General features: G+C 38.2%; 1 protein-coding gene across 1 annotated transcript in view; it reads right to left on the bottom strand.

The window, feature by feature from the left end:
- THSD7B (thrombospondin type 1 domain containing 7B) overlaps window positions 1-12,203 on the bottom strand; it is a 785,104-nt gene that overhangs the window by 33,346 nt on the left and 739,555 nt on the right. The window contains exons 18-19 of the mRNA XM_053666773.1: window positions 10,316-10,431; window positions 7,906-8,023 (exon numbers count right to left, since the gene is read on the bottom strand). Of these exons, the coding sequence (XP_053522748.1) occupies window positions 7,906-8,023; window positions 10,316-10,431 (234 nt within the window). The remainder of the gene's footprint in view (window positions 1-7,905; window positions 8,024-10,315; window positions 10,432-12,203) is intronic.

The raw sequence follows: 12,203 nt of genomic DNA, 5'->3' as shown, positions 1-12,203 counted from the left end.
CTATCTAAAATGCCCTAGTGGAAGCTTAGAATCAGGTTCTTTCTAAGGTAAAATAAATTGGATTCAAACTGTTCTGACCTTGAAATCTTTAACACAATTAGAAAGTATATATGCCAAGCATCAGGTGTACACTAAAGAGGCAATCCAGATGCCTGGAAAGTAAGGAGGAACTCATTTCAAAACTCCCCCTCAGATCAATGTAGTTCCTTGGATTTGAAAGTGAAGTGCTGCTCCTAGGGAAGCATATTCAGAATATCCTGCATACCAGGTTCTCCCCGACAACCTACTGAATTCATAATCAGAGACAATCAAACAACCATGTGAGCTTTTGCCTCTGATATAGAAGTCAGGTGAGACTGCAGGTGCTAAAGTCAGACTCCTATGCGCCTTGCTTCCCCATTTTAATGTGTCTCAATAAACTCTGCCTCCACTTGTGGTCCCTTCCCCATTGCCCCAAACAGGTAGAAAAAAGACAGTGGCTGGTGCAAAAGGACAGCTATTGGCAGACTGTCTTAGGAGAGAAAAGCTGCAGATTTTTTTTACCTTAAATGATTGCATTACTTTCTCTTTTTCATCACTTTTTATTGTTATTCTATTAAAGTTGTCTCAATTTTGCCCTCTTTGCCCTCTTCTGCCCATCCTACCCTCTGATCCGCAGTCAATCCCTACACCATTGTCTATGTCTGTGGGCCACTCATACATGTTCTCTGTCTAGTCCCTTCCCCTTCTTTCCACCATTATCCCCCTCACCACTCCCCTCTGATTGCTGTCAGAATGTTCCATGTTTCTTTGCCTCTCGTCCCATTGTGCTCATTAGTTTTTTGTTCATTCGGTTCCTCTTACAGGTGAGATCATGTGGTATTTGTCTTTTACTGCCTTGCTAATTTCACTTAGCATAATATTCTCCAGTTCTATCCATGCTGCCATGAAGGGTAAGAGCTCCTTCTTTCTTTGTTTCTGCTGTGTAGTATTCCATTGTGTAAATGTACCATAGGTTTTTTAATGCATTTATTTACTGACAGGCACTTCAGCTGTATCCAGCACTTGGCTATTGTAAATTGTGCTGCTATGAACATTGGGGTGCATAGTTCTTTTGAACTGGTGATTCGGGATTCTTAGGGTATATTCCCAGTAGTGAAATCAATGAATCAAAAAGCAGTTCCATTTTTGGTTTTTTGAGGAAATTCCATACTGTTTTCCACAGTGGCTGCACCAGTCTGCATTCCCACCAACAGTGCACTAGGGTTCTTTTTCTGCCACATCCTCACCAGCATCTGTTTGTTAATTTATTTATGATGGCCATTCTGACGGGTGTGAGGTAATATCTTATTGTGATTTTAATTTGCATTTTTCTGATGGTTTGTGATCTTGAGCATCTTTTCATACAGTTATGGGCCATCTGTATGTCCTCCTTGGAGAAATGTCTATTCAGGTTTTTTGCCCTCTTTTTAAAATTGGATTGTTTTTTTCCTGGTGTGGAGTAATATGAGTTCCTTATATTTTTGGAGATCAAACTCTCATCCAGTGATCCAATGCATCACTGGCAAATATCTTCTCTCATACAGCTGATTCCATTTTCATTTTGATGATAGTTTCCTTAGCCATGAAGAGGCTTTTTAGTTTGATGTGGTCCCATTTATTTATTTTTCCCCTTTATTTCTTCACAGTACTTTCCAATCTCTTCAGCTCCACATTTTGGTCTCTTTTAAGAAACAACTTTATCTGTGCTATGCATCTCTGCTTTTGAGTATCGCCTGTTTGTTTTCTTGGGTTGTGCAGTATGAGGAATAAGGAAACATTCCTCTCTGCCAAGGGTTGGCGAGCAGAGGAGAGCTGCTGTAAAACTGGCACTGAAGGGCTGGAGGGGGGTTAGTTTGGGGACTGGTGAGGAATAATATACACGTGATATTCTACACAAGCTGTCTTAGCAAAGTCCTGAGGGTAGATGCTTAAAATTTCAAAGGCCATGTGTCCTATTCTTTTTAGTACTGTGCTATTCTTTTTAATATTGAAGTTGGACACTAATATAACTAGAAAAAGTCATTTTTATATTTTTGCTTATAGGTTCTAACATAGAACCTTGAATGCAACAGATAGTCAAAAATGTAGCTAGTAAAGAAGACAACAGTTATAAGAGCTATTGACCTTGTCATTCAATTTTGACATAAACATCACCTCTTCAGCAGCCTTTCTTCCCCCATCCCTCACTTCCCTGCAGGATACTTGTTATTCTCCATCACGTGACGTATTTTTGTGTCAGCATCTGTTAGTTTTGTGTTTATGTCCTTGTTGATTTCCTATCTCTCTGTCTTGTCATCATCTAATTTTCCTGTGGAATATTAAATTTATGAAGTGAGGGACTTAGTTCCACACATAGTACCCTCAGTTCCCGGCACTCAGGAAGCATCCAATGAGTATTTGCATGAATACATTTCTTCTACAGGTCTTCCTTCAAGAATAGAATCAAAATAGCAGGTCATTACATCATTTATATTCCATAGTACCACTCTTGAAAATGAAAGAGGACAGACACAATTAGATGCCTGGATAATAGGTGTCAATTTTATAAATCTTGTTGAATAAATTAAGGAAAAAACCAGGAGCATATATACATTGAAAGCAGATCACTGAAAGGTTTGTCAGATATCAGGATTAAGGAATATTTTCTAAAAGGGATTATTGTTTTACAATTTAGGAGATCAAGACATCAAGGGTCAAGAAAGGATTCCCAAGAAATTAGCTGGAAGTGATTTAAAACTAGTGTTTTATCTATGTGCCATGGATACTATTTAGATAATTTCCAAGTGTTTTATATAACTTAGTTTCTCCAAGTACCATATTTTGCCTTGTATAATGCACACTTTTTGCCCAAAGTTTTGAGGGAAAAATAAGGATGTACATTATATATGTGGAGTACTAATTCTGTATCTATATAAATGTTTTTAATTCTTTTATTTATGCTTATGCATTAATAGTATAACTCCAGAAAGCAATAATGATATCTGTATGCAAAATAATACCCTGGAATACAATAATCTGTTTTGTTGAACTTAGATCAAATTGTAACAAAAGCAGTTTCAGCCAATGATTCAATGAAATGCAACAAAGAGTGACTTATTGTTATCCACAGGGTAGGACAAATGATGCCGATTGTCATCCACTTGATAAGATAGGTGATGCTGACTTTATTACCACAGGGTGAGCAGCATGACATTTCTCTCTGTACACTTTAGGCAAGAGAAATTTTTGGAAAATCCCTTGGAAAATGTCGAAATGATTTTCATACACTGCAATCTTTAAGCTAAAACTTAATAAATATGCTACAAAGCATGGCAATGGAGCTACTGAGAGACTCTTTTGACCTCCTCCTCCCTCAGAGAGTGTCAGCAGATTGTGGAGGCAATGGTAATAAAAGCTGGTTCAGATGCCAAGACAGAAGGTAATGCAAGGGAAACCCCATAGTGGCTGGAGGTGGAGCAGAAGGTGAAGACCTGTATTCTGGAGCAGCCACAAGCTGGGATCTCTGTTTCAGCCAAGATGATACAAGAAGGTGAAAGGACTGCATGAAAAAAAAAGCATTGATGCTTTCTCAGGGGCACCTAAATGGTGCTTTATCTTTATGAAGAGAAGGTTTCAGTATGAGGCCACAAATGAAACTCACCCCAAAACTTCCATAGCCTATGAGAATCACGTTTTGGAATTTCATTCTTATGTTACCAATCTTCGAAAGACTTAGTATAACTTTGAGCTGTCCCAAATTGCCAATGTGGATGAGGTCCCTTTCACATTTGATGTGCCATCCAACAGAACTTTGGACACCAAAGGAGCAAATACCATGGCTGTTAAAATGAGTGGTCGTGAGAACCACACATTTCTCTTTTCTAGCCTGTTGTGCAGATGGGACAAAGCTACCACCTATGACCATCTTTAAAAGAAAAACATTTTCAAAAGAAAAGATTCCAGGTGGAGTTATTGTCCATGTGCATGAAAAAGGATGGAGAAAAACCTGGTTTCACAAAGTCTGGTCACAAAGGCCTAGAGGATTACTTAAAAAAACAGTTTTCTTCTTGATCACTTCAAAGCCCATGTTACACAAAGTGCAAAAGCATCGCAGAGGACTTGCTCTGATACTTGGAGGGCTAACCAGCCAACTGCAACCTCTTGATGTGTCAGTAAACAAGCCCTTTAAGGCCCTAATGGAGAAAGAGTGGATGTTGTGGAGGCAGCCAGCTGGTAATGATTTAACACTTACAGGCAGGGTGAAGAAAGCATCCATCACCCAGGTTTTTGATTGGATCCTAAGATTGTAGAAGCATGTCAAGAAGGAAGTAGTTGTGAAATTGTTTAAAAAATGCAGCATCAGCAATGCTGTGGATGCAAATGAGGATGATGAAATTTACCAGGGTGAGGAAAGTGACTTCAGAAAACACCAGTAATGTAGAAATTGAAGAAGATGGTACTTCTGATATTGATAAAGAGTTCTTGGCTTCCTATAATGCATAGATATCATAAATTCATTACTGGAACATAAAATTCCTTGTACTTTGTATTTGTTCTTGTGTTTTGTAGTTATTTGTTACATAAAATTTCTTGTACCATACAATCTTCAAAAGTAAATGTTCAAATTTCTTCACAACACAAAAAACAAATATCTAAATATAAATTAAAAATTCAATTAAAAATTAAAATGAAAGATTTTTTTCCTGAAATTTTGGGCCAAAAATGTGGATGTTCAACATTCATGGCAAAAGTCAGCAGTTAACATTCCTTCCCTCTTTCCACTATACATTAGTTTACACAATGACTTTCCCTAGGAAATTTTTGTTTCATTGTTTATTTTTGTTTATTATTCAAAGAATTAGAAAAGGTGAATTGAAGTTCAAAGTAATTGCCTAGAATTTTCCAATAGTGGGATCCAGATTTGGAAGGTGTTTTCTTTTTTTTCTCTACGAGACAAGCAAGGTCTCATGAGTCCATATCACTAATAGAACTCTTTGAAAAATTAAAGTGATATTTTAATATTAAACTTACAATTTGGGGTCTAATTTTTCAAGGTGATTTGTTAGCATAACATGGCAATCTGTAATGTTTCACTGACTTAGCACAATGGCAAAATTAGGACTCCCATGGAAATAATAACAGACATCTTGTTTCTTTGCACTGAACAGATTCTTAGGTAGTAACATCTAAAACTGATGTATTTATTTAGGGAGAGAGGGAAAGAGCCACTGGCAGGGGCTGGCTGCCTTTGAGCTTGTGAGCCAGTTGGCAAGTTCTTTCCTGTTCGGGCTTTCCCCTACAGTCAGAACCACTTGTGCACTGACAAATATTAACAGAAATGTTTCCAATGTGCCAGGCACTGTGCTTCATGGGAACTAGAGGAATTCACTCATGAAGAAACCAAACAGTGGGTTTGCTTCCTTAGGTAGACAACCATTAAAGTGTAATTCGTGCATGATAAAAGTAGTAAGAGGCAGTAGTAGGGGTGATGGTAAGATGTTCCACAGAGGGAAAGGTGCCAGGGTGCAAAGCAGAACCCACTCAAGGATGTGATTGAAATGTACAATAGTGGAGCTCAAAACACCAACTGGACAGAGGAAGGTGATAGGGATAGAGGGGCAGGCATGGGTGAGATCCCGCAGGTCCTTGGGGATGATGCTGACAATACAGGATGTTGTCTTTCTCTACTTTTCCATTCTATTTTTTAGCACTCTGGAATCACACATACCAGCAGAAGCCCATGCGGACAAGACTGTAGAGATTATTGCCACAGGATAAGCAGGGCATGTCACCACTGGACAAAAGAGGAACATGTCATGCTGTTGGAAGACATCACTAATGTGAATAACACCTCTCAATTGTATGAGTCTTTAGTGAACTCATCAACATACACATTACCGATTTATTTCTCTACTTACTATTTTCTCCAACTAGAATGTAGGCTCCGTGGAAATAGGTAAATTATCTTATTCCTCTACTGCTGCAACCCAGCACACTGAACTATAACTGACACATAGGTATATCCTTAATGGATAAATGAATTGATGGATGACTGAAGCCGACAGGAAAACAACCATTCAGATTTGCATTTAAAAAATTTCACTTAGGCTATGAATGTAGCATATGGATTTTTAGTGAGGTAACACAGTAAGATGAAAGTGGGAGATGAGGGTGACTGAGTTTATGGGATAATCTTTAAAAGATCCTAGAGTTTCTGACAACCTTTTTGACTGGTGGGTAGGAAGATGATGATGGGAATTAACATACACTAAATTAACATATTCTGGGCACTTTCATATGCTTTACATCATTTAATTCTCAAACCAAAAATGGGGCCTCTAATATGTGCATGAATTCTATTTTATAGATGAAGAAGCTGAGACAAAAACTTAACTGGCTTAAGCAGCTGCAATATGAACCTAGATTGCCCAGTTTTAAGGTGGATGTCCAACTGGAAACTATGTCATGTTGCCAATCAGAAAACTTGAGGAACTACATAGGTCAGTCTCTGAAATCTTGGTCTTAAAACTTACCATTTAGTTTTCTGAGGTTCTTTGCAGGCTCTAAATTATGCAGGAAATTATATATTTTTAATAGACATTGTGATTCCAACATTTTTATTTTGAGTAATGCTCTGTGTGGAAATAGTTTTCAACTTCCTTGGCCACATTTAGCTAATTCATATTCTGGCTACTGTTTTTAGCCCTGCCCTTTCCAGGATCTTTGGTTGAGTTCATGAAAGAGCCCCTTTTCCATGCCGTATTCTGCCTCAGTTTTTCAGATGATCCCAACTAAGGCAGAGAAATCATCAAAGACCCCAGCACACTCGTTTGTGAGCAGCTCAGAAAGGAGCCGACATTCCAGTCCAGTGTGCCAGTCACAGGACTTTCAGATACCCACTTTCAAATATCTTTGAGCACTGGATCCAGGCCTGGGCATCCCCCTTTCCCACCCCAATCCCATGATTCCTCCAACTTGTTGTTCACATTCCCTTCTTCTCCCCTGCTTAGTGCCTAGTTATATAACAAGATTTCTCTTTAGGTCCAAATTTCTGACATTTACTTGACATAAATTATATCTCTCTTTCAGGGCTAGAATTCTATTCTATCCCAAACCACAGTCCATGCATGACTGTTATCCTCTTGTTGACTCTCATGCGTGGGCACATGTTTTAATCCCCACTTGAGCCACTAGTGGCTGGAGTGCTATTTATGCTTCTTTTGGTGTGGCTTCTGGGTATCAAATGCCTTCTGCATTTCTTGCCAATGTGGAAACTTCATTTCCTACCCTACCATCTTAGGTGGAGCTGGGAATGTGGGACTGACTTTTGCCTAGTAGAATATAGATGGGAAGGTTGTATGTCACTTCCAACCTGGTCCATAGAAACCTCCACAGAACCAGGTGGATATAACCCTCCAGAAAACCTTGGTTATTTTGAAGTGGTAAAGCCTCTACAATCAGTATCTTTGACTAATTTCTGTGGCATAAACTATTCTATCTTTCTTGTGAGGGAAAAATCAATCTCTGGTCTATGAAGTTAAGCCACTTTGATTTGGGCTTTTACCTGACCCACAAGCCAGAGATGCTTACATAAAACCTACTTCTTCTAAAAACGACAGAGGCTGATATTTTTATAATTGGTTGAGCTTATGACCTTTTGAATAAATACTGCCCCACATAGCCATGAGCTCCTCTGGCAGTGGCCACTGTTCCCAGGCCAGGTCTTCAACCCCTGCCTCATCATAAGGACTGATATGAGGCCAGCCCACTCTCTTCTCCCCCCGTGTCAGCCTCATGTTGCCTTCAGCTGGCCACCATGCCTATGCCCATTTGCCAACTACAGCATACTGAAAGATATTTAAATCTAAATTGTTTAGTGGGAAAAAAACATAGGAATCCAAGTACCTCCATGGCCACAAGTCTGTGAGCACTCTGTCCAAGCCGTCCACCCGGAGAGCTGACAGTCCACCACACACTCCACTAGGCAGTGAGTGCTCATCCTCTGGGGCTTCTCCAAGTTATGCTGCAGACAGAAATAAAATAGATTTTGCTGGAGAAGTCCTATCAACAGCAAATCAAAACATTATCCATTTATGCAAAAAACTGCCCTTTATTCTATGATGATAATCTTTTTACATTTTTGTGGGGAAAAATACCCTTTCTTATATAAATTGTTGACAATCACAGAAAATGTATGTCCTTACTTCACAAAATCAAAACTTGTCAGCTAAAATTTCTTTTTATAAACATTAGGATAGACCTGCAGTTATGGTACAGGGAAGGCAGGTGGTTACATGACAAAGAGACCTGTCCTGTCTGTCCTTGATCTGGCAGTGAACCAGAAGGAGGGCCCAGCACTAAATTCAAGCACGTTGTTGTTCTTCTGGGTGAGCCAGTAGTACATAGAGGGCTCAAAACCAACAACTAGCTAGGCTGAAACATAAATAAAATAAGAGCAAAACCAAAATCAATAACCAATCTAAAGTTTATTTAAAAGAGCAATTATGTAAAAAAAAATGATCATGGGCTTAATCACAGGAAAAGCTGATGATACAGTTTATTTTCCTCTTGTTCTCTCTGAAACCTGAATCGAGGTAAAATCTATACATTTTTAAACAACCAAAGTAGAAGAGGTCTTAGTAAAAGAACAAATCACCTAAGAAACAAAAAAAAATGGAAAATTATGCTTTAAGAATTACACACTGAGTGCTTCTTTAGAAAACCTTTGATGGTCAACACATGTTAAATGTTAGAAATGTCATACCAAAATGAAATTAAGGATTATAGTATAATTATTTGACAAGTGAGCAAAATGGCAATTACCATATGGGATCTACCATCCATATAAGATATATGGATGTTCGAGTTAGGTTAATATTTGGGACTACTTTAAACTAACATTTAAAAAAATAATTGTTAGACATATGGTATTTAGAAAGTAGAGAAACTCGTTTTTCTACTAATCAAAATTCTTTATCTTTTTGTGTCAAAATAAAAGATTTATTAGACAAAATAAATGTAAGTTTTTTTCAATTATTTAAGTTGTTGTAGACTGCTGATTTATTTTTCTTGTAGTTGACAACTTCTTGAGAGGCAGATATAATTAAATAAAATGCTAACATAAATCACTGACTCTTGGTCGACAGGACTCAGAATTTCACCAGATGGGACATCCAATTTCAGATGGTCTGGTCTTAGAGTTGGTGTTGCTCTGCAGCTACACTTTTGCTTTAGAGAGCATGTTGCCGGGACACTACTTAACATGGTTAAATCAGGACAGATGAGGAAACTTTTGTATTGACTTCAGTTTCCACTCATGGACTCCACCTGTATTAGGAGAAATGGGACAACTTTCATTTTGCTAATTTGTTTAAAAAAGTTTCTGTGGTGATCTGATTTAACTGGCCCCATATTTTCAATTTATTCCAAGATTGTTTAGTGATTCTTATACTGTGACAGCATATGGTCATATTTATTTCTATTAAATTTCCCCCTTGGTGCTTTCACTTGTACATTGGGAAGGTAATGCCAACTTTTTTGGAACAGTTCTTAAGCAAACTCCATATAATTTGTCAGAGGAAAAGCAAGGGCAAAAATTTCCAAACCTGCTAATTTGAAACTAGGTAGGGAGGCATTTTAACTTAGTTTGAGAAGAAAAATACAACTGCACTGATTATCTAGCAATCCAATACTAAGAAAATTAGCAGACTATTCTAAAAGCAAGTGTCAGCATTTTTGTTATATGCAAGGGACAGTGTTTATCACATATGGAAATGAATCTCCTGCCCAACATAAAGAATCGTATCTACATATCAGAGCCACCTGATGTCAATAGTTTGTTGGCCAGCTAATACATATAAATGAGTTATTAAAATCATAAAAATATATATTATTTATTTATTATTGACTTTTTAGAGGGAGAGAAAGTGAGGGGAGAGAGAGAAAGAGACATCGATTTGTTGTTCCACTTGTTTATGCATTTATTGGCTGACTCCTATATGTGCCCTGACCCAGGAAAGAACCCACAAAGTTGGAGTATGAGGACCATGCTCTAAACAAAGGAGCCACCCAGCCAGGGCAAAAAATATATATTTTAATGAACACATTTCCCCAGTGCAAAATGGCCTTTCTTGATCATTGTGATTAAGTTCAAACTAGTGAGATATTACTGTATTTTACTAGTACCAATTTCTCTAACTGAAGCTAAGCTGTGATAAGAAATCAATCTGCCATCTATATCAAGCATCCTGGAAGTTACACACCAATATTAATGAAAACAAAGCCTATTTGTGAAATACAAATATAAACAAGTTACCTGCTCACATTGGTCCATGCTGACTGGCTTGCCGTCACTGCGCACGCAGCTCAGAAGGCGGGTCCTGACACCTTGCCCACATGTCGCATTTTCACTTAGCTGGCATGTGCTCCACTCTACAGGCAAAGAACCACCAAACTGAGTTTCAAAATCATGGCCATGAGCCCTGGCCAGTGTACTCAGTGGATTGAGTGTGGGCCATGAACCAAAGTGTCACCAGCCTGATTTCCATTCAGGGCACATGTCTGGGTTGCAGGCCAGGTCCCTGGTGGAGGCCATGTGAGAGGCAACCACACACTGATGTTTCCCTCACTTCCACTTTCTCTAAAAAGGAGTAAATAGAATCTTTTTTAAAAGCATGGCCATGAGGGCAACCTTTGGTATCTCCATTGGCAGAGAAGAATAGTATGCACATAATCCTAAAACCCCTTTCAGCTGGCTTCAGAAACATCATGCAAGTCTCTCAAAGAAAAACAATCAAATTCATAACAATGAGTCACCTACGTAAGTTTGCTTTCTTGAGGTAAAAAGTCAAATATTTGTTAGAAACCATCTCACAGTTGGCTGGGAAGGAAAGGAAAGGCACTAACCAGGAAAAGAAGTTTAGAATCATCTAGTTGCTGAGGATAATAGAGAAAATAACCCAGAAATGAAGCTAGTCGTTGATGTAAACTTGAAAATGTTTTCAAGGAATAAATATAATCATAAAAACAATTTGGTACATTTGGTACAGTGAAACCAAGAGAGGTACCCCAAAAGGAAAGAGTTTAACATATTCAGAACTATATGGTCTGTCCCCAAAACTCTACATTTAAAAAATTATTCTCTCATCAAAAAAGGTTTTATAGATCTGGATACTTGTATTACAAAGTAGACAACTGAGAGTTCAACTAAAATCCCCCATAATTAACCTGCCTCTTAAAAAATTTCTATTGTTGGTGTGGATAAAAAGGACGATCTTGATCCTATGCAAAGGGAGCCTTTTAAAGGAGCTTTTCTGTATTTGGTAGATGATTTGAGAGTTTAAAAACATAGCAAACTCTTCATATAATAAAATCAGTGTTTTAAAGACATGCTTTTTCACTAAAGCAAATTTAATTGTATTTCTGAAAAATTACTTTGAAAACCAAGTATCTGAAGCACCTTTAACTAAAGAAAAAGAACGAGAACATGAGGCCATCTTTCACCTGTAAAGACAACCGTACTGCGCCACGGAACATTCTACAAGGTTTTCTACATGAGAAATCTCAGCGGTGCCACTGGGATTTCAGTGGGGAATTTGTTTCAGAAAACAAGATTGCTTTGCACTGCAGGCACATGGCAGTTTGGTCGTCAGTATTGAATTCAATGCTGAGACTGAACACGGTTCCACATTTTGTAGCATTTTGTAGACCTGCTACTGTGGGAAATGGTGGGTAGCAGATCAGTGTAACTAAACAGTTTTGGTATTGTGCATTGAGCTCTGTGGCTCCCAGGAAAAATCTTAGTGGCTTAATAACAATGCTGTTAGGATTCCCCATGCCTCTCAAACATTCCTGTCCAGATGGCAGGCCTATCTTTCACCCTCACTGACATCCACAGAGCAAGTACATCACAAGCTTGAGTTTCTTGAAATAATAGAGGCCATGAAATAGCTAAATTCCATGACAGGATGAATATACTCTTTTCTAAGTGGTAAATTACCTCCTGATATTTTTATTGTGTCTGTTTATCATAGCTTAATTCAACTTTATTCTGAACTGTTGACAAATTTTTCTAAGCATCTTTGAATTCAGAGATTCCAGGTGGTGTTGCTGACTCTCTAGGCCAAGAGTGGGTATTTCTTGCTGTAAAGGAACACTGGAAATATCAAACTCTCAGCCTGTCCTGCAACACATTTGTACATTCT

Source organism: Artibeus jamaicensis, unplaced genomic scaffold (assembly GCF_021234435.1).
Source record: "Artibeus jamaicensis isolate MK-2021 breed Jamaican fruit bat unplaced genomic scaffold, CSHL_Jam_final contig_1284, whole genome shotgun sequence".
Taxonomy (NCBI): domain Eukaryota; kingdom Metazoa; phylum Chordata; class Mammalia; order Chiroptera; family Phyllostomidae; genus Artibeus; species Artibeus jamaicensis.
Note: the sequence above shows the minus strand (reverse complement) of the source record. Positions and strands in the feature narration are given on the sequence as shown.